This window comes from Lactuca sativa, chromosome 3, assembly GCF_002870075.4.
Source record: "Lactuca sativa cultivar Salinas chromosome 3, Lsat_Salinas_v11, whole genome shotgun sequence".
NCBI classification, from domain to species: domain Eukaryota; kingdom Viridiplantae; phylum Streptophyta; class Magnoliopsida; order Asterales; family Asteraceae; genus Lactuca; species Lactuca sativa.
This window is the reverse complement of record NC_056625.2, coordinates 141005249-141029113: the sequence shown is the minus strand read 5'-3', so window position 1 is coordinate 141029113 and position 23865 is coordinate 141005249. Positions and strand designations below refer to the sequence as shown.

Below are 23865 nucleotides of genomic sequence, written 5' to 3'. Positions count from 1 at the left end.
CACCTAGGGGTGTCGAACGGGTAAAATATTCGGGTTTCGGGTAGAACGGGTCGGATAGAACGGGTATTTCCTTAATAAAATATTACCCGATACCCGACCTATATTGTAATTCGGGTTTTCGGGTTTCGGGTATTTGGGTTTGAGGTCGGGTCGGGTAATTATCGGGTATACCCAAAAATTTCTTAAATGACACTTATTGATATTTTTTTTACATGTTGATTGGTTTAATAAAGAATTGGGTAGGAAAATACTTCATACAATTAACAAGTACATCTATAATATCAATACAAATCATTATAATATGTTATTTACTTTTTTAATTCCATTACGTGCGATAGAGAGAAACTGAGAATTGTGATGATGGTTCAGGACTTCAGCTTCAACGTCGTATTCCCTTTGCAAGTTTGCGTCGACTGTCGTGCCGTCGTTCATAAGATGGAAACGAAAAGTTTTGTTTTGTTTGAAGTGTGCGTACATGACTGCATTGTATATTTGATATTATTTAAAAAACGAATTCGGGTATTCGGGTATACCCGAAAATAAATATTCATACCTAAAACCCGACCTATATTATTATCGGGTTAACCTATTACCCAAATGTTCATACCCGTTACCCGTTCTACCCGACCCATTCTACCCGAATTCGGAACGGGTCGGGTGGGTAGAACAGGTTTTGGTTTTTTTGACAGGCCTACCCCCACCATCTTCACCTTTACCCGAATCTGAAACCTTTATCCTTACTCCTACCATGGGAGACAACCATGGCCAAAATCCTCCAAATCCACCACCTGAACACACCTTTAGACAGTGGGCCACTCAAGATGTCACCCAACAACCTTTGTGCATAAATTACCCTGTAGCAATCAACTTTTAACTCAAGTCTAGACTCATCCATTTGTTACCCTCATTCCGTGGTCTTGAGAATGAAGACCCACATAAATTCCTTAAGGAATTTCATGTTGTCTATGTGGGTATGAAGCCACATGAAGTCACAGAAGATCAAATCAAATTAAGGGCATTCCTCTTTGCATTACAAGATTCAGCTAAGGAATGGTTGTATGACTTACCACCGGGGTCAGTCACAACATGGAATGAACTTGCAAGGATGTTTTTGGAAAAATATTTTCCAGAGATGAGAGCTTCAGCCTTACACAGGGAAATCATTGGTATCAAGCAACAAAAGAGAGAAGCTTTGCATTCTTATTGGGAACGGTTCAAGAAGTTGTGTTCAATATGTCCAAAACATGGGATTTTTGAGTATCAGTTGTTGCAATATTTTTGTGAGGGAATGTCATCTTGCGATAGGAGATTACTCAATGCATCAAGTGGTGGATCCATAGATGATAAAACTCCAACGGAAATCAAAGCTCTTATCAAGAACATGGCAGAAGAGTCCAAGCATACAACACAAGAAGAAGAATGGTATAGTGATGCACCAAGAGGAGTGAAAGAAATCTCTACCCCAAAAATTGAGAGTCAGCTTTCTGAGTTGACTAAAGTAGTGATGATGCTTGAAAAAGACAAGGGTGTACCACCATCAACTGTTAGACCTTGTGGTATTTATACACAAGTTGGACACCCTACTGACATGTGCCCAATGTTACAAGAAGATGTAGAGTCGGTTCAAGCTATGGGATTTTCAAGTCAACAACAAGGAAACTTTCAGCCAAGAAGCAATCCAAATTGGCATCAACCTAATGCCAATTTTCAGCCAAGACAACCATATTATCAACCAAGACCTCCATTTCAAAATCAGATGCATCACCAACAAAATTATCAACCACATTTCCAACCAAATCAACATCCTCATCAATCTCAATTCCAACCTCAAAACAAGCAACAAGGAAGTAGTTCAAGTAGATCGGGAATGTCTTTAGAAGACATTGTCAAGAGTTTAGCCACAAGTACTCAAACATTCCAAAATGAAACCAAGGCGATTATCAAGACTTTGGAACAACAAATGACTCAACTCGCCACTTTTGTGAGTAAATTGGAGTCACAAGGCAAACTACCCGCACAAACCGAAAAGAATCCAAAGCATAGTGCATGTGTCATCACTTTGAGAAATCGCAAAGAATATGAAGGTCGTAAGATGATTGAAGAAGAAAAGATGGAGCTAGAGAAAGCAGAAGAGAAGTCAAAAACACCTTCAAAGCAAGTTCCTATTAAAGCAAAAGTCACTCCTCCTCCATTTCCAACAAGGTTAAACAAGTCAAAGCGTGAAAGGGAAGACAATGAAATCATGGAGATGTTCATAACGGTTGGGGTAAATATTCCTCTTATTGATGCCATCAAACAAGTCCCTAGGTATGCTAAATTCCTTAAGGAATTATGCACCTCTAAGAAAAGGTTGAAACGGAATGAAACTGTTAAAGTAGGTGAAAATGTGTCTACAGTGTTACAGAAAAGATTACCTCAAAAATGTAAGGATACAGATGTTTTCACGGTTCCTTGTAAGTTAGGTAATCTTTATGTTCCACGAGCTATGCTAGACCTTGGAGCTTCTATCAATGTTTTGACATATTCTGTTTTCAAAACCTTAAATATTGGCACATTGAAGAAGACCGGGGTGATCATTCAATTGGCTGCTCGATCTTTAGTACACCCAAAAGGTGTACTAGAAGATGTGTTAGTCCAAGTGAATGAATTAGTATTTCCAGCAGATTTTTATGTCCTTGATATGGATGATGATGACTCACCAAATTTAAGTTCAATTCTTCTAGGAATACCCTTTTTGAAAACAGCCAGGACAAAAATTGATGTTTATGATGGTACATTGTCCATGGAATTTGATGGGGAAGTGATAAATTTTAACATCTATGATGCTATGAGATATCCAAGTGATATTTCATCCTTGAATTTCGTGGATGTTATTGAACCATTAACTAAAGAGTGTTTTGATTTGTCTAATCTTGATGTGCTAGCTCTCATTTTAGACAGGAATCTTTAAAGGAAAGAGTGGAAAAACTTGCCAAGCAATTTAAAAATTGAAGAAGAGATTTTGGAAGTTGTATCTTGAATGGATGAAAAGAAGAAAATGAGGTTTGATGTTCCAAAACTGAAAGTATTGATGTCTAATGAGAAACTTGTTCCTTCTATTGTGCAGGCACCGGAATTGGAACTTAAAACTTTACCCGAGCATCTCAAGTACGCGTATCTTGGAGAGAAAGAGACTTTACCAGCGATCATCTCCACAAAGTTGTCAACACAAGAACAAGAAGAGCTTGTCACCACCTTGAAGGAGTATAAGTAAGCTATTGGGTGGACTATAGCCGACATCAAAGGGCTAAGTCCTTCGCTTTGCATGCACAAGATCCTTATGGAAGAAGATTAAAATCCTTCCCAAGAAGCTCAAAGGCGTTTGAATCCTTCAATGATGGAGGTTGTTAAAAAGGAGATTTTAAAGTTGTTGAATGCGGGGATGATCTATCCCATATCGGATAGCAAGTGGGTAAGTCCAGTCCAAGTTGTACCCAAAAAGACAGGTATTACTGTTACAAAAAATGACCAAGGTGAATTAGTCCCCACCCGTGTGCAAAACGGGTGGAGAGTCTGCATTGATTATAGAAGACTCAATTCCTCAACTCAGAAAGATCATTTCCCACTTCCCTTCATTGATCAAATGCTGGAAAGGTTAGCGCGAAAAACACATTATTGTTTCTTGGATGGGTATTCCGGTTTTCATCAAATACCCGTTGCACCCGAGGATCAAGAAAAAACCACTTTCACATGTCCCTTCGGAACATTTGCATATAGGCGGATGCCTTTTGGACTTTGCAATGCTCCAGCCACTTTTCAAAGGTGCATGGTAAGTATTTTTTCAGAGTATGTTGAGGAGATCATTGAACTTTTTATGGACGATTTCACAGTTTATGGTAATTCTTTTCATGAGTGTTTGGGCAATTTGAAAAAGATTTTACAAAGACGTATTGAGACCAACCTTGTTTTGAATTATGAAAAGTGTCATTTTATGGTTGATAAGGGTCTTATACTTGGTCATGTTGTGTCTTCTAAGGGGTTAGAGGTAGACAAAGCAAAAACTGATGTCATTAAGTCTTTACCTTATCCTACTTGTGTTCGTGAGGTACGTTCGTTTCTTGGTCATGCGGGTTTTTATAGAAGGTTCATCAAAGATTTTTCCAAGATATCCCGTCCCATGTGTGAGCTCCTACAAAAAGATGTAGAATTTGAATTTTCCAAGGAGTGCAAGCAAGCTTTTGATCAGTTGAATAAGTTGTTAATATCAGCACCAATATTTCAATCGCCGAATTGGAGTATGCCTTTTGAAATCATGTGTGATGCCAGTAATCATGCAGTTGGTGCAGTGTTGGGGCAAAGAAAAGATCGAGTTCCTAATGTCATTTATTATGCCTCGAAAACACTTGATAATGCACAAGCCAACTACTCAACAACTGAAAAAAAAAATTGCTTTCTATTTTCTTTGCTTTAGATAAATTTCGTCAATATTTGCTAGGTTCTAAAGTTATTGTTTATTCTGATCATGCAGCAATTAGATATATACTTGCAAAGAAGGATTCGAAGCCTAGACTCATTCTATGGGTATTACTCTTTCAAGAGTTTGATATTGAAATCACGGACAAAAGCAAAAAGTCAAACCTTGTAGCTGATCATCTTAGCCAAATTGTTTCTCCTGATGACTCGACTCCCATTCATGATGCATTTTCTGATGAGAACTTATTTTCAGCAAAAGTTGCCCCATGGTATGCCGATATTGTGAACTACATCTTCACAAATCAGTTTCCACCAGATTTGACTCGATGGCAAAAAGACAAGATCAAGAAAGAAGCCAAGAGGTATGTTTGGGATGAGCCACATTTGTGGAAATACTGTGCTGACCAAATGATTAGACGATGTGTGGATCAACATGAGGTACTTTCTATCTTAACATTCTGTCACTCTTATGCTTGTTGAGGGCATTTTGGTCCTTAAAGGACTGCAAGAAAAGTATTAGAGAGTGGATTTTACTGGCCAAGTATTTTCCATGACTCTTATGTCTTTTGTTCAAGCAGTGATAAATGTCAACGGATGAGCTCTTTAAGCTCAAAGAATCAAATGCCCCTAAATCCCATTTTAGTTTGTGAAATTTTTGATGTTTGGGCCATTGATTCCATGGGACCTTTTCCATCATCTTCGGGTTTTACTTATATACTTTTGACTGTAGATTATGTTTCCAAATGGGTGGAAGCAAAAGCTACACGTACTAACGATTCAAAAGTTATGATAGATTTCTTGAAGGCTAACATTTTTTCCAGATTTGGTGTTCCAAAGGCCTTGATCAGTGATCGTGGTACACCTTTTTGCAATCATATGCTCGGGAGTGTTTTGAAGAAATATGGTGTTACTCATAAAGTTTCCACAACATACCACCCACAAACAAATGGACAAGCCGAAGTGAGCAACCGACAAATCAAGGGTATTTTGGAGAAAACTGTGAATACAACAAAGAAAGATTAGAGTACACGCCTTGATGATGCTTCGCGAGCGCACCGCACTGCATACAAAACTCCAATTGGAATGTCTCCATACCGCATTGTGTTTGGGAAGCCATGTAGATTACCCATTGAGTTGGAGCATAGAGCTTACTGGGCGATCAAGCAGTTCAACATGGATCTAAGTGAATCAGGAAAGAAGAGGAAGTTGGACATACAAGAACTTGAGGAGATCCGTAATGAAGCCTATGAGAATGAGGTTCTTTACAAAGAAAGGACCAAAGCATACCATGACAAGATGATTACACGCAAGGTATTTCAAAAATGTCAAAAGGTACTACTTTACCATTTTCGTTTTAAATTGATTCCTGGTAAATTAAGGTCCTGTTGGGTGGGACCATTTGTTGTAACTAATGTTTTTGAGCATGGTGCAATAGAAATCACAAGTGAAAAAACCGAGAAGATCTTTAAGGTATATGGTCACCGTTTGAAGCCTTATTATGAAGGATTTCAAGTCAAAAATGAAGAAGTAGAGGAAGTAATGGATCCAAAGTACCAAGATTGACAAATAGTTGGGGTCCAAGTCGAGCCAACGACATTAAAAACGGGCGGCTAACCGGGAGGCAACCTGGGGGTATTTCTGTCATTTCTTAATTTTTCATTGTATTCTCTTCGTTTTCAAGTTTCCAAATTGTTTTTCATCTTTAAAGAGGGTAAAAAATCATTTTCCGGGCAGTAGTGGATTGGTTGATTGCATTTCCCAAAAGTGAAAAAAATCAAATTTTTTAGCCTTTACAGAAGTTTACACGGCCGTGTAAACGTATGCTTACAGTTTACACGGGCCGTGTAAACGACTAGATCAGACCATATCAGACACCTCATTTACACGGCCGTGTAAATGCTTACCTTTAATTTACACGGGCCATGTAAACGCAAAAAACAGACCTGGACGTTTTTAAAGTTTTAACTCAATTTTTTAACGCATTCTTTTCCCAAACCTGCAACCCCTCTTCTCCCCTTACCGCTTCTTTGAAAAAAAACCCTTAAAATCACTCAATCTTCCTCAATTTTGCATCAAAAATCAAGCTCCAAGGTATGAAATTCTTCTCTTTTCTTCATCTTCTTTGTCTTGCAACTCAAATTCATCCCTTTCATGGCTGATTTTGGGGGATTTGAGCAAACCCTAGAATTTTCAGGTATTCAAATCTCGACCTAATGCTTGAAATTTCTTGTAGGATAAGCTTGGGGAAAGTTTGGGAAAGCATTGCACATCACCCTACCACCATTTTCAAGCACAAATTGGTATAATTGTTTCAACTCTTTACTTGTGCATATACTTAGATTTTGGGGTGATTTTGGTGATTTTGGTGATATTGCTAATTTTTGTGCATACTCTTGAGTTTAAATTGTCCTACATTGTGTGCAAAACTTTTTTAAATTGAATTGGACAATGGCTTCCCATGGAAAAAGGGCTAGAATTGGGACCTCACATATGGGTGGTCAAGAAACCAATGATGACCAAGACCAACAACCCATGGAAAACCCATATGAATTTGGTCTAATTTTTTAGTCCAATCAACAAGAGATGTTGTATGAAACCCTTATTCAAAGGGTAAAATGGGTACAAAGATTTGTGCACATCCAAGCCCTTAAATACCTTCATATCTTTAAAGGTGTCCACAAGCACTTTAAGAACATTGGTTAGGAAGGGTTATTGAATCTCCATGCTGTCAGTTATCAAACACCAATGTTGGAACTCTTGTCCTCAATTGCCTTTGATTACCAGACACATATCCTCACCTTCCGTTTGCTCAGTCAATCTCATCAAATACATGTGTAAGACATAAAAGTGACCCTCTTGAACTAAGGTACCGCAATCATCAGTCAACCACAACAGTTCTCCATCAGCAGCCATCTCAGAATCCGGAGTCATCAAGTCTTCATCCGCAGTCTTAGTTATTTCTTTTATTTATCCTATGTAATGTACTCTATTATCCAGCATGCCTTGCACAGTTGCTTATAGAGTCTTAATCTAGTTCAAAGTCTCTATAAATAGAGACTCATTCTCTTGTATCAAACAATTACTTCTTACTTCTTACTGATAACTTATGAACTTATTCTGAATATATTTCTCTAAGTTATCTTCTTCATTTCTCTATCTTTCTACTCTTCTTACTCTCAACTGCTACTTAAACATATCTGAATATAATCTCTCTCCGGAGCAAGTCTATAAGACTTAATCACTAAGTTTGATCTTCCTTATTAACTTGGAGTGAACGCATTCCTTGTTACGAATCAGCTTAAGTCTATTCTTGATATAACAACTGTTGTCATTTATATTTCTTTAAATTCCGCAACTAACTTCCTAACTCTAACTATATTATTGTTGAGCTTTTAGATCCTTTGAGATTAACTCTATTCCACAATATACTTGTTCTAACGTTTGTTCAAGTGTGTCTCCAAGTTTTTCTCTCAACAATTGGTATCAGAGCCAGAGTGGTTGCTTTTTGAATATCGGAACTCTGATTTTCTCATTAAGCCTTCTATACCACTAAAGCTCATTTCTCAAAAAAAAACAAAAAAAACAAAATGGCACAATCGTTATCTCTGAATGTCTCCAATAGTGTTGGTGGTTTTAACCGAGCTTCGATACTGGTAGCAAATGAATATCATCACTGGTCACAAAGAATGGAGAGGTACTTAAAAAGACTGGGTAGAGATGTATGGCGATCCGTGGAAGAAGGACCACACGTTCCAGTCCTCACACCAGTTCAAACTGACGGCGTGGCAACCAGACTAGGAGGAGGTAAACCAACTATGAGCCGTCCTACCAAGGATGATCTCGATAAAATGGAAAATGATGTTGTTGCTTTTTATGAAATTTCTTGTGGTGTCGCTCCTGACAACTTTGATATTATCATAAACTGCAAGTCAGCAAAAGAGATCTGGGATGTACTCAAAAACCTATACGAAGGCTCAGAACAAGCACAAGATAAGAAGCTCACTACCGCATTTTACGACTTCAACAAATTCAAAGCACATGCGGGTGAACGTTTGGAAGACTTCTTCAAGAGATTCAACCTGATAGTCACAAAGTTATCAAATGTTGGTACCATCCGTAGCAACCATGAAACCAATCTCCAGTTCCTTAATGGCTTAGGACGACTGGACTACAGCCAAAATGATAGTCCAAGGTGACAGGAAGATTCACTCTTTATCACTCTACAAACTCTATGAAGAACTTCAAGCACAAGAACCCACTATACTCAAAGATTGAGCTGACTTCGGAGGACCACTTGCACTCATAGCACAAGCTCCACCGCAGTCACCCTACTCTTCATCGTATGATACCCCACCACAGTCATACGAAGTGGATTCTGAGTATGATGATGAAGAAGAATTTCAGAAAGCTATTACTCTGGTTAGTCAACAGTTCAACTGCATACCACCTTCTTCTTTCCGCAAGAATCAACAATTCAACAAACCTCCATTCAACCGTAACTTCGGTCCTCAGAACAACCATTCTCGATATCCTAAAGGCTCTCAGAACAATCAACCCAAGGAGGTACCGTAGTCTCCTCAGAACAATGACTCTGGTACTCAATCAGAAGACATGACTGATGTTGTGATTTGTCACAAATGCAATAAAGAAAATCACTTCGCAAAATATTGTAAGGCCAATGTAGTCAAAGACAGAGCATTCTATCTTAGAATGGCTCAAGAGTTGGAAGAAAAAGAAAAGCAAAGGGCATATGTGGCTCAAGTTAAAAGAGACCATCTAATTTGGTCATCAGGAGATGAAGAAGAGACCATCAGTATTGTTAAGGGAAAAGGGAAAATTTGCATGTTGGCCACTGCGGATGATGATGGGTCAGCAATGTTGAACAAAAACTACTGCTACATGGCAAAGGATGGGACTCTAAGCATCGTTGAATAGGTAAAACTCATGATCCAAACTTTAAATTATAGGATGCATGACTGTCAACCCTACATAGATGATCTTAATGACACTTGTGTTACCGTCCTTACAGACTATAACAAAGCCCTAGATGAGAAGAATATTGCGTCCCAAGAGATGTTCCATGTGAGAGGAAGACTGGATAACAAGAGACTTAAGATGGCAATGTTAGAGAAGGATCTAGAGTTAGAGAAAGATGCTAGAATGTTAAGTGAAACCCAGTTAGAGATAGCCTTGAACCAAAGAGATTTAGCTCAGAGAAAAATTGTACGATTGAATCTCTTAATTGAAAAATTGTTTAAGGAAAGTGAGGCTATTGAAAATTTGGTAAACAATGGAACCGTGGACAATACATATAATTGCGGTTGGTCAAATGGGTATCCTACCATAATGGATTCCTCACCCCGGTTCAACAAAGACAGAGTGTATGTCCCTCCTGATAGAGAATTTCATTTCCCTGTCAATGACAAGACTTTTCCCGAAGATATCAAAACTCAGTTCGGTAGATTGCACAATTTGAGCAATAATTGTGTCATTGAGGAAATTGTGCCCGAGGATTCTAGTCACACATGTGATCAAACTCCTGTCAGTGGCACCACTCTTTCAAATTCTCAAACTTCATCCGTAATTATTGTTGAAGGTTCCGAAATTTCAAAGGACTTTCCATCTTTGTCCTCAGACCACAGTGTTCCTCACTGTAGTCAAATGTCCCAGAAGTGTCCCACCGCAGTCTCATCGAAAACCTACTCTGCGGTAGTCAAATCATCTTCACCGCAGTTGAATAACAATGACTGCAACTCTTCAGTTCAAGGAACTACAACTCTTCAACCGATTTTTCACGAATTACCTATACAAAATTTTGAAGTAGGCCAATGCTATCAAATTCTAGAATCCTCAAGTTTTAATGATTCTAGTACGCGTTTTCAAAATTGTTCAAAAAATCTCAGAAAACCGCAGTTAAATAACAATGGCTGCGGTTCACCAAAATCTTTGGCAAGAAGAGCTTTCAAAGAAGAAATTAGATCTCGGAACAAAAACAGACAAAGTTTTTCAAAAAAATAAGAAACATGTGAGAATTACAAAATCCAGGAGTCCAAAAAAATTTTGTTTTCACAAATTACATTTCAAAAAACTCTTCTTTCATGAAAATAAACAAAAAGGAAATTTCAGTTTCAAAAGTCGTTCCTGTTACTTCTGAAACAACCCAAAAAGTTGTCAAATTTGTAAGAAACTACGTTTTTCAGGTCTATTCCCAAAATGACCCTAAATGGCAAGGAATTTTACCCACTCCAACAATTTTAAAATCACATCAAAGCAAGTGGAAAGGAATTTTGCCAAATCCACCTGAAAAGACTCAAAGATTTACATGTGCTAAACCTCGTTCATAACAAACTTTTCAGAAATCAAATATCAAATCTTTCAAAAGTTACCCACCTCGGACCAATACCAATTCCAATTCATCCTATAAACCGCTAACCAAGCACAATGTCATATTCAATGACAAACCCTCTTTTTGTAAATGTCAGTGCAGCTGTCAAAAGTTTTTATCTCATGTCAAGTCAAATAAAAGTCAGAAATCTCGTACTTTTCAGAAACCTCGTAATAATCCAAATCTGAACAAACACCCAGGATTAGGTCTAAAAGTTGACAAAAGACCTGTCCATACAACCTCGGACCATGCATCATTTAAGAATACATCAATCGTCCTTGGCTCCAAACTTGTTTGGATGCTTAAACTAACCGTGTAATTCTCAGGCTTTGTGCAAGGAGGAACAAGAAGAAGAATGGTTAATTGACAGTGCCTGCTCCTTGCACATGACCGGAAGGTTAGAGTACCTTCGGGATTTCAGGCCTATATGCAATGGTGGAAATGTCACGTTTGGCAACAATGCAAACGGTGTCATCCGAGGTTACGGTGTTCTCACTACGGGGAACTTTTCCATTCAGAAGGTTGCTTATGTAGAAGATCTTAAACACAATCTCATCAGTGTTGGCCAACTATGTAAAGCAGGACATCGTGTTGAATTTGACGATCAATTCTGTTACATAATGACGAGTGATCGCAGCACTTGCTTAATCAAATCTCGCTCCAAAGACACGATGTATCCACTGGATGTTTCTCTCATCATTGGTAAACCGCAGCTGTGTTTTCTGTCCAAAGCAGTATCCGAAGTCTGTTGGATATGGCATCGCAAGCTAGGTCATCTCAACTTTCGCTACATCAACAACCTCGTCACAGGAGAACTAGTCCGTGGTCTCCCCATTCTCAAATTCAGCAACGATACTCTTTGTCCAGCGTGCCAATGCAGTAAACAATCAAAAGCAAGCCATCCTTTGATAATGGATTCTTCTATCTCTGAACCACTGGAGCTTTTACACATTGATCTCTGCGGTCCCTCAACCGTAGCCAGTCTTCACTACAAAAAATATATATTGGTTATTGTTGATGACTACACATGCTTCATATGGGTCTTCTTTCTTAGACTCAAATCAGAGACACCGCAGATCTTCATTAACTTCATCAAAGAAATCGAACTTCAGATCAAGCTTCCAGTCAGACGCATCCGCAGTGACAATGGAACTGAGTTCACTAATCATCTTTTGAACAGTTTCCTAGTTTCCAAAGGCATCTCTCACAACTTTTCAGCACCCTATACACCGCAACAAAATGGTGTAGTAGAAAGAAGGAAACGCACACTCGTTGAAGCAGCCAGATCCATGCTTAACTTCGCCCAACTTCCTCTCTACTTCTGGGCTGAAGCCGTAGCAACCGCATGCTTTGTTCAAAACCGAAGTATCGTATGAAAGCGTCTCAATAAAACACCATATGAAGGTCTCAACAATCACAAACCCAATGTTCGTTTCTTTCGTATCTTTGGATGTAGATGCTTCGTGATCAAAAACAGAGACCAACTCAACAAGTTTGCACCAAAGTCTGACGAAGGTATCTTCCTTGGTTATTCTACTAACAAGGTTCCATATCGAGTGCTCATTAGAAGAACAAGGTTGATCATGGAAAGCTTTGATGTGAAATTTGATGACTCACACATCCGCAGTGCACCTCCATCCACCGAAACAACTGCAATCATGGAATGTGACATTCCAGTCGCTTCCGGACCTCTGAATCTAGTTGAAATCAACTATGATGATCTTTTTGATCCCATTGAAACGGCGAAACTATCCGAAGTTCTAGTGTCACCCACAGCTCAACAACAACATGCCGACGTATCTGGACCATCTCTATCTGAAGTAGTATCGCTCAATACTTCCACCTCTCCGGTTGAGGGGGAAAGATCTACTCTGGATCTTATAGCAACCGTTGAGGTTCCAGTACCTGATGCTGCTTACATTCCTGCCCGAAGTGAAGCTTCTCCATCAAACGAATCTTCGGAGGACTCATATGATGAATTCATAGAGAATATTGACACTAGATCTGATCCTAGAATTGTCACTCTCCCATCTGTATTCCAGGGGGAACCTTCTCTGGTTCCAGAGGAACTCCCATCCACAATCCAGGGGGGACATCAATCTCTACCGATTCCTAAAGTAAATTATGCTCCAATGGATTAAGATGATTCAGCAGGATGCTCTCAAATCCAAGGGGAACTCCCTTCCCCAACCGCAGATTTCTCTGACATCCAAGATATTCCTTCTACCGCAGCTATTGATCATCTGATGTCACATCTTCATGTATGGACAAAAGACCACCCACCAGGTCAAATTATTGGCAACCCATCCACAGGTATCCAGACTCGGTCGTCCAAGGACTTATTTGACCACTGCCATTATGCAGCATTTATGTCTACGGTTGAACCTCGAACGATCAAAGAAGCTTTGCTTGAACCAGACTGGATAGCCGCAATGCAAGAAGAATTGGAAGAATTTGAAAGAAACAAAGTATGGCAACTTGTTCCTCTTCCACAAGGTCATACTATTGTTGGTACAAGATGGGTTTTCAAGAACAAGCTAGACGAATTTGGCTCAGTCATCAGAAACAAGGCAAGACTTGTTGTCAAGGGCTACAGTCAACTAGAAAGAATTGACTATGATGAAACGTATGCTCCGGTAGCATGCATGGAAGCCATCCGGATCTTTCTAGCATACGCAGCCCACAAAAATATCAAGGTACACCAAATGGACGTTAAGAGTGCTTTCCTCAATGGTGAACTAAAAGAAAAGGTTTATCTTCAGCAACCTCTAGGATTTGAAAATGTTGAATTCCATGACCACTGTTATAAGCTTGAAAAAGCAGTCTACGGTATGAAACAAGCCCCAAGAGCTTGGTATGAGACACTTTCTGAATTTCTTGTCTCATCCAGGTACAAAAGAGGAGTGATTGATCCCACATTATTCAGAAAAGCAAATGGTAACCACCTAATGTTGGTACAAATATATGTTGATGATATCATCTTCGGAACGACTGATCAAGGAATGGTGGATGAATTTGCTAAGCTCATTAGCAACAAATTCAAAATGAGCATGAATAGAGAGATTAATTTCTTTCTAGGTCTTCAAGTCAAACAAATTCAGCAAGGAATTTTCATTCATCAAGAAAAATACACCACCGAACTTCTGAAGAAATATTCAATGGACAACTGCTCTTCTGCTAAGGTCCCTATGGCCTTCGGTTATAAGATCTATGTTGATCCCTCTGGTGAATCTGTGGATCACAAGACTTATAGAGGTATCATTGGTTCGCTGATGTACCTCACCACAAGCATACCTGACATTGTCTTCACAACTGGTGTATGTGCAAGATACCAGGCTGATCCAAAAGTGTCTCACATGACCGCAACCAAACAAATTCTTTTGTATCTTAAAGGAAGCAAATCTATGGGCTTATGGTATCCCGCAGGCAACGACTTCAGTCTTCAAGCCTTCACAGATGCGGATCATGCAGGTTGTAAGCTCGATAGAAAAAGTACATCCGGTGGATGCCAATTCCTAGGAGGAAGACTTGTAAGCTGGTCCTCAAGAAAAAAAACGTGTGTATCTCTATCTACTGCAGAAGCAGAATATGTGGCCGCAGCCAGCTGCTGTTCCCAAGTTCTTTGGATGAAGACGCAATTGTTAGACTACGGGTACATAATGTTGCGGATACCAATTTACTGTGACTCTGAAAGTGCTGTAGCGATCTCTCATAATCCTATTCAGCACTCCAAGACAAAACATATTGAGTGACGATATCATTTCATCAAAGATCATATTCTGAAAGGTAATATTGAACTCATCTTTGTTCCTACTCATGAAGAGATTGCTGATGTTTTCACAAAAGCTCTTGACTCTACAAAACTCAATGCATTCTTACAAATGTTAGGAATGATGAATCCGGACCTACAATTCTTTACGAAGTGTTAGCTACCGCAAACCATCATTGGTCTCCATTGCGGTTCTAACTGAGAATTACATATGATAGATGGTTTTGGGACCGCAATCTAGGTACCACAACCATATGTCATACGTATCTCTCATGAGTTTTAAAGATCTTTTATTTCTAACCTTTGTACAAGTGTTTTCTCACAGATTCTCTCTGAAATCTTTCTTTGCTCATCCACGATGGAGTTTCTCAACCGCAATGATGAATTCATCCGCAATCGTCTTAAATAAATTCCAACAGATCATTAACTCTCGAATCCTTGTGTGCTATTTAATGATCCTTCATTAAATAAAATACAAACATTCCCTTTAGAAACTGTCACATTCTCTTTCTGAATAAACCCAGGATCAGACCTATTTTAGGGATGATGACAAAAAGAACGATTCCCAAATCAATCCATCCTCAACTTGTCTTTTCCTCTCCCAACCACGTCCCATCAGTTACAACTTTCTCTCTTATCACCCCATGCTTACATGACGTATTACCATGCGTCTAATCCGCCATTAAATGCAAACCCCTTTTAAGATTTCTCAAAATCTCTCCAAAACCCGTTTCATCTTCATGTTGCTGAGATTCAATCCCAGAATCATTGATTCCCCCCAAAAACCCCATTCAACTTCTTACCCCCTTCTATCTTTTACCTAGGGTTAAAATCCTCTTACCCCCTTTATAATCCCACCTTCTTCTCTAAAATCATTTACGCTCTCTGTTAATCGATTATTCTCTCAAAACTCCCAAAAGCTCTTAAGAACTCTAATCTCACATCTCTCAATGGCGAAATCAGGTGCATCCAAGAAGCAATCCAAGGCTTCAGGCTCCATGAATCAAACTGGTTCCACATCTCTGTCGATCACCTCAAGCAACTTCCGAGCAGTGTTTGAAGATCATCAATCGTATAATACTCCAACAAAACTGATGATCAAGCATCTCAAGAACCACATCTTATTTGGCCCATTCGACGCATTCACTGACGTTGTTCCCGTTTCTACACTCTTCAAGTGTGCTCTTTCTGCATACAGACCACTGGAAAACCCACAAGAAGTGCATTTTAACCTCATCAATGATTCTTTGGTCATCTTGACCAAAGAGAAGTTCTTGACTGCCATAAACCTTCTGATTCATCCCTCTATCAAGATCTTCACACCATCCTTATCTGACATCACCACCGCACTCTACCAAATGGGTTATCAGAAACCGATCTGAGGGATTGGTGAGTTCAAGAAGAACCAACTGCCTGCGGTTTGGCAGTTCGTATGCCACTTTGTCATCCGCTGTCTATCCGGTAGAACCGGAGGCATCGACAACATGGGTTTAAAGTTGCTAGAATTGGTATGGAGCATCTTCACAGGCCACGATGTCAATTACGGCCAGATTCTTTGGGATGACTTCCTCCAATACATTCCCATAGAGCACCCTAGAGAGAACCCAACCGAGCTCACCTTTGCTCGATTTTGGTCTCTGTGTATTTCTGATCTACATGCGGATGCTAGTCTCGACATGGGCAGTGACATCAATTTTTTTTCACCAAGGATCTCAAAAGGTACACTCCTTCTTCTGATCAAACTCTATTTGGACCTATCCGCAGGCTTCCCACACACATTCTTACCTTTCTTGGTCTTGAGACTGCTGATGTCTCAGATCATATAGAGTCCACGGAGGGTATTATCCCATACCCTTCTACCCCACCTCTTCCTTCTACAACCATTCTCCCTGAGGGTACCGCAACCCCCTCTGCCACTACACTTTCTAACATTTCTCAATGAAGAAAATATGTGGCTTCTAAAAGGAAAGCTACCACACCCAAGAAGAAAGCCCCAAAACAAACCGCACCTTCTAAGAAACGAAAAACCAAAACTACCACTGTATCGAGCAGTGATTCTGATGAAGATAGACAACCTATAGCTATCCTCAAGAAAAAAAACTGAAACCACTGGCCAAATGCGTGACCGAACTGATACTGCAGCCTCTCAACAGGCTCCGGTAGTCCTTGGGATGGCCGCGCATCCATTCAATACCATACTCGAATACCACTCAACCTCATCATGTGAGATTGTTTCATCCTCTTCTTCATCCGAACGTGGAGACAACCCCCCAGTTTTATCTCAAGTAGATAAATCTGGAAATCGCCCTAAGGTCTCCAGGGCTTCCAGACTGCATATTTTTTCTTCTGAGGAGTTAGACTTCGTCCTTTTGCATGTATCCCAAACACTTCAAACACCACTCCATCCGCAGGGCATCTCTTTCGCCCATGCCAGAACTGGGCCGAGGCCAGACTTGACCACGGGTCAAGGAGACCGAGGAAGCCCAGGAAATCCTACTCTGCTTACATCTTTATCAAGTGGTTTAGGCATGGTGAGCACTAATGTGCAAGGATCCGTGAACCCAAGGGACACCTTGGTGCGAACAGAACGAATTGACAGCGAAGATTCAAGTGATTCTTGGAGTCGGTATTAGCCAACTACTGATGCCGAAATCAAGAAATATGTTGCTTTTAAAAGAGCATTCCAAGCCCGTAAGGAGCAACAGGTCAAACAACAACAATAGAAGGAACACAAAATCCTGTCTGTGGCCAAGTACTGGGCAAATGCCATCAGCAATGCCCATACTGCTGCCACAATCCAAAAGGTTCAAACCTGGATGGATCAAATGGCGGAAACTATATTGAAAGCTCAGGCCTCAACTGCAGTCGCAGGTACATCTAATGTTCCTCCTATTTCAACTCATGTTCCACCTACCGCAGTCAACCCATCTCAAGACGAAGAGCCAGCTATTGAACTCAGCTCAGCCCCAACCTTCGGTTTTGATGATGAAGACATCCAAGAGGTCAACAAACCAAATCCTTCAGATGACGACCTAATGATGTTCGAAGAAGAAGAAGAATCCAGTGGTTCTCAGCATTCAACTTCTAAGCCCAAGGAAAAGAAAAAGAAAAAGAAGAAAGATGTTGTCACCAGAAAAGAATTCCTCAATCTCCAAGCCAAAGTCGATCAAATTTTGGCTGCAGTTAAGCCTACCCAACCTCCACCTGAAGATACTCCGGGATCGCAGTCCCTCATTGAACGCATTGAACGACTTGAGACAAGAGAGCGTATGGCTGCTGAGCGCATCTCTCTCAAAGTCGAAATGGGGATTCGATCTCTTGACAACAACCGCAGGGCCGATCATCAAGACTTTATGGCCGCAGCGGAACGCCTCATTACTGAGGTGACCGCAATCAATCAAGGCTTACAAACATCCATTGCGGATCAAGCTGCACAATCTCAAAGGGTGATAGATGAGACTCATACTGCCTATGAGTCCACTATCTTTGTTCTGCATGCAACAATCAACCGGATGCAGAAATCCCTTACCTCCAATTTACATGGCCCTGAGATACTTCAGCTTACCAAAGACATACACAAGCTGCTCTTCAACTCTGCCACTCTAAATAACTCACAACTCGCCGAAACGATGAAAATTCACTTTGCAGAGGTCTGTGCCAAAGTGGATGGCCTCAAACAATGGCTTGAGGAAGCACCTGAGATGAATCCCTCAAGAGGGGGAAGTGATGAAGAAGGCCATCGCTCAGATACATCCATTCGTCAGAGCCCTCCAATCACCACAAAGAAAATTCCCACACCGCAGCCTTCACCTCCACCATCTCAAAATATTCCATCTCCCCACTCATCACCCAAAAACACCCTCAATAGATCTGAGACTCTTCCTCATTTAAAAAACCTTGAGGAACATATGTCATCAGAAAGCTCCACAGACTCTCCTGCCACCGCTCAAAGAAAACAAGATTGGAAAGCAGCCAAGTTAGCTGAACTCATCTGGAGAGAGTGCGGATTCGACACCATGATTGATGAGTCACTAATTAACTCATGGGTCAATCCGCACCGCATGCTGCTAGATGAAGACTACACTCCCCATCTCACGTATGCTGAACCACCATCCGATGGTTATTGGGATATTCCAATTTCTCCCAATGCCAAGTATTTTGCTGTCTTCGAATCCTTTGACTGCAGTCTTCCTGATCACAAGCATTTGCCGATGGAATTTGAAAGACTCACTCGCTTCTATGCGAAGCATGGCTCTTCAGTAGAAAACATACGGTCTAACGATAGACCATCCGCAGTGAAAAACTACAAGATGCGGAAGTTCATGAAAGCTGACTTTGCTCAATTCACTCTTACTAGAAGAGAGAATGACTACATACGCACTCAGGCGGACTTTCCCTGCATGAATCCTAAAGAAATATTTCTCATTGCCAGAGTTTTTCAAAACAAGAAAGAGAAGCATCCGAAGATGCAAATAGCTCTTGACAAAGCCAAATCCTTTCTAAAGGACACTGTTTGCGACTTTGCCAAAATCGATGCGGATATCCACCCCACCATCATCAGAAAGTTTGATCTCCCCCCACTAGAACTTGTGTCAATGCCAACCGAAGGCCTTGAAGAAAGATCATTAGGCACAACAAACTATCCTGAACTTGGGATAATTTTCAAATGGAAGACGGACAACGTCAAATACTTCATTCCAATAAAAGCTATGCACTGTCTGCCCAAGAAGCAACTTGACATCTGCAAGACCGCAGTAGAAAGATCAAAACACACTACTGCTTCAAGTTTGAAATTTCCAGAAGAATCACTTGGCTGGAAAATGTTAGAAAATTCTGGTGGATTTTGATCAAGTTCCTCAAGCTTGACTCCTGAACCGAAGTTAAAGAGGTCACTTAGGGGGGAAATTGTTAAGAGATAAAAGTGACCCTCTTGAACTAAGGTACCGCAATCATCAATCAACCGCAACCGTTCTCCATCAGCAGCCATCTCAGAATTCGGAGTCATCAAGTCTTCATCCGCAGTCTTAGTTATTTCTTTTATTTATCCTATGTAATGTACTCTATTATCCAGCATGCCTTGCACAGTTGCTTATAGAGTCTTAATCTAGTTCAAAGTCTTTATAAATAGAGACTCATTCTCTTGTATCAAACAATTACTTCTTACTTCTTACTGATAACTTATGAACTTATTCTGAATATATTTCTCTAAGTTATCTTCTTCATTTCTCTATCTTTCTACTCTTCTTACTCTCAACTGCTACTTAAACATATCTGAATATAATCTCTCTCCGGAGCAAGTCTGTAAGACTTAATCACTAAGTTTGATCTTCCTTATTAACTTGGAGTGAACGCATTCCTTGTTACGAATCAGCTTAAGTGTATTCTTGATATAACAACTGTTGTCATTTATATTTCTTTAAATTCCGCAACTAACTTCCTAACTCTAACTATATTATTGTTGAGCTTTTAGATCCTTTGAGATTAACTCTATTCCATAATATACTTGTTCTAACGTTTGTTCAAGTGTGTCTCCAAGTTTTTCTCTCAACAACATGTTGATACCCTTTGTGATATCATTGGTGCTCCTAAAGCAAAAAGGGATATATATATATATATATATATATATATATATATATATATATATATATATATGTATATATATATATATATATATATATATATATATACAGCAAAGGGCAGAAAAAATGTTGTATTTGAGCAAGACTGTGAAGGTTTTGGAGAAGTATCTCTTGTGAATATGAGTTTCAGTCAGGCACAGCCAAAGATTCTAGTATTATTCATCCGGTTCTGAAGGTCACCCACCGGATTATTGCTTCTCTCTTATTGATGGGTTTTGAGCATTCTAACACTTCCTAAGTGTACATGCAACCCTAATAAACCTTGGATCTATGTTTGTCTAAGATACATGCAAATAATTATTTTTTCCAAGGTTCATATCCTAACTAGCATGGCATGGGGAACATGAATCAAATAAAGATAGTAGAAATACTTACCTTGTAGTTGTAGTTGATTCCTTGGAGTTTTAGAGCCTATCACCAATAGTGTGGATGCCTCAAATGGAAATCACAAATCACCACAAACTTGGAACTTTGAGAGAATAGTCACTACTATCTTGAAATCGGCCCTCACCTCAACAAGTGTCAACTAGTATGATTTCAAGAACCAAAGCCTCCTTTATACAATGTGATGGATTAGGGTTACATCCATGTAAACCCTAATACCCATGTCTCTTCATTTCCATGAGATCCATGGGTTAAAGCTCCATGGAGTATCCATGGACTTTTCCATGCAAGCCTAGCCCATTCCAAATAAGCATTAGCCCACACTATATAAATATAGAAGCCCATATTTAATTAGTAATATCTTTGATCTCTAAATTAATCCTAGATTAATTATAGATCAATACTAATTAAATAATATGATCTTATATTAATATATTAGAACTTATAATATATTAATAAATCATAACCTATATTATTCTCAAATATTATCCATAAATTGTTCGGGTGAAGTGCAACCCAAATTGACCATGCCGGGCCGAGTGAAGTACATACCAAATATAGTTATGGACTTAGACACTATATCCAACAGTCTCCTACTTGGATAAGTCTAATAACTATAGTTGCAAGTATGACTTCAGGAACCGATCAGCAATCGTAGCTCTTTAAACTCTATTGAACTAGAACGCGCCATTTAGATAAGTGATCATATAATCCTCTGTTCTAGATATCAGCCGGATAAATACATGGAACAATGTCTTACTTATTGTCCAGCAGTTTGTTTCCCGATTTCCGATTTGTTTGACAAAGAACTTAATTGAACACATCAACTTAGTTCTGACTGGGCCCGGTACATAGGTCAAAACACAATCATCGAGGGGCCCAGATATCAGCTTCTAATCCAAGAAGGAACAGATAAACTTCGACTCATATGTTTGTTCTACCACTCATTGAATTATACACAAAGGCACGTTTTATAACATCGAGTTACCAATGCGTTTTCGTACAATCAATGCATAATCAACTCGTAAGTAAAAAATCATATCTCTAGGTTTGGAGACTTATATGATATTACCGTCTCACGATCACTCGAGATAAAATTCCATGAAGTGATTCCAGTGAGCGTGGGTTGAGTCCAATGCTCAGAACTTATGAGCACTCATGATTGTTGTAGCCATGTCCAACTCCTTAGACCTCTGCAACCAATCATGATAGTCTTGATTCATACCTACTTCCGACATATGACCGACTGTGAAGGTTTGAATAATATGATCTACCAAACATAATTATTCTGGAAGTCAAAACATGCAAAAGAAATATAGTAAACGATTGATAAGAGATAGCAACACTTTACTCATAAATAAAAACACTTTTTATTCATCATCTAATGTCAATTACACTTTAAAAATTTCATAATTTATCTAACTACTAAAACTCATATCATCCTTCAGCCCTATGCTCTGAGCGTGCTGGAGATGCTTAACCCTACTCAGTCCCTTCGTGAGAGGATCTGCTGGGTTCTCATCCGATGATACCCTCTTAGCCACGAGAATTCCTTCTTCTATTCGATGTTTGATGAAGTGATATTTTCTGTCAATGTGTTTAGATCTCCCATGATCTCTTAGTTCCTTGGCTAAGGCAACCGCACTATTGCTATCACAGAAAATCTCCATTGGCTCTTTTATAGCTGGTACAACTCCAAGGTCTCCGATGAAGTTCTTTAGCCATATAGCCTCCTTTCCTGCCTCGCTTGCTGCTATATACTCTGATTCACAAGTGGAATCAGCCACTGTCTCCTGCTTGGAGCTCTTCCAAGTGATTGCTCCTCCGTTTAAGGTAAAGACCCAGCCCGACTGAGAGCGGAAATTATCCCTATCAGTCTGGAAGCTAGCATCACTATACCCTACAACTCTCAAGTCATCACTCCCACCGAAGGTAAGGACCTTGTCCTTAGTCCTTCGTAGGTACTTAAGGATATTCTTTACCGCAGTCTAGTGTTCCTTGCCAGGGTTCCCCTGATACCTGCTAACCATGCTCAAAGCAAAGGCTACATCAGGTCGAGTACACGTCATAGCATACATGATCGATCCTACAGCTGAAGCATAAGGAAGTCGACTCATTTCTGCTATCTCAGCCTCAGTACTAGGGCTTTGTGTCTTACTCAATCTGGCGTTACTCTGAATGGGTAACTCACCTTTCTTGGAGTTATGCATGTTGAATCTTTTCAACACTTTGTCCAAGTAGGTACTTTGACTAAGTCCAATTAGTCTTTTACTTCGGTCTCTCAAAATCCTTATCCCTAGAATATAGGCAGCTTCTCCTAGGTCCTTCATAGAGAAACACTTCCCAAGCCAGGACTTAACTTCTTGCAAAGTTGGGATGTCAATTCCTATGAGTAGTATGTCATCCACATACAATACCAAGAAGCTGACTATACTCCCACTAGCCTTGACATAAACACAAGATTCATCTTCACTCCTAGAAAAGCCAAATTCCCTGACCTTTTCATCAAAGCAAAGATTCCATCTGCGAGGTGCTTACTTCAATCCATAAATGGATTTCTCAAGCTTACACACTCTATTAGGGTACTCGTTGCTGACAAAACTCTCTGGCTGACTCATGTAAACATCTTCAGCCAACTTTCCATTAAGGAAAGCGGTTTTGACATCCATTTTCCATATTTCATAGTCATGAAATGCAGCTATGGCTAACAGAACCCGAATAGACTTAATCTTGGCTACTGGAGAAAAGGTCTCATCATAGTCCACTCCAGGAATTTGAGAGAAGCCCTTTCCAACCAGTCTAGCCTTATAAGTGTACTTTACCATCCATGTCGGTCTTCTTCTTGAAGACCCATTTGCACCCTACAGTCGTACGACCTGGTACATTCTCAACCAAGTTCCAAACTTGATTGTCATACATAGATTATATCTCGCTATCCATAGTCTCTTTCCATTTCGCAGACTCGGGGCCTGCCATGGCTTCCGCGTAACTGTTAGGTTCATCCAGACCTACTAGTGTCTCATCATTAATAAGTGTCTCACCTTCCGTAGTAATATGAAAACCATAGTAGTGCTCAGGTGTATTCCTAACTCTCGTGGAACGTCTCAGAGGTACAGAATCGTCAATTGGCTCAACAGGAGTTTCCTCCTCAAGTTGAGGGCTAGGGTTTGAAGTTCCTTCACCACTTGACTCTTGAAGTTCTTCAAGGTCAATTTGCCTCCCACTGTCTCCTTGGC

General features: G+C 39.9%; 2 protein-coding genes across 2 annotated transcripts; both read left to right on the top strand.

Moving 5' to 3' along the window:
• The first annotated feature begins 973 nt into the window (after positions 1-973).
• Positions 974-2950, top strand: LOC111911610 (uncharacterized). The gene has a single exon (XM_023907361.1). The coding sequence runs from the start codon at positions 974-976 to the stop codon at positions 2948-2950; it is 1977 nt and encodes a 658-aa protein (XP_023763129.1).
• A 2585-nt stretch (positions 2951-5535) lies between these two features.
• On the top strand, positions 5536-6015 carry LOC111911609 (uncharacterized). The gene is made up of 2 exons (XM_023907360.1): positions 5536-5763; positions 5875-6015. Exons 1-2 carry the CDS (start codon positions 5536-5538, stop codon positions 6013-6015), a joined length of 369 nt encoding a protein of 122 aa, XP_023763128.1.
• Positions 6016-23865: the final 17850 nt, after the last annotated feature.

What these genes read in the sequence shown, in the direction of transcription:
- LOC111911610 (XM_023907361.1), top strand. Translation starts at nt 974, where the DNA reads ATGAAGCCACATGAAGTCACAGAAGATCAAATCAAATTAAGGGCATTC.
- LOC111911609 (XM_023907360.1), top strand. Translation starts at nt 5,536, where the DNA reads ATGTCTCCATACCGCATTGTGTTTGGGAAGCCATGTAGATTACCCATT. An exon ending in ACAAGATGATTACACGCAAG is followed by an intron (nt 5,764 to 5,874) that starts GTATTTCAAAAA and finishes AATGTTTTTGAG; the next exon opens with CATGGTGCAATAGAAATCAC.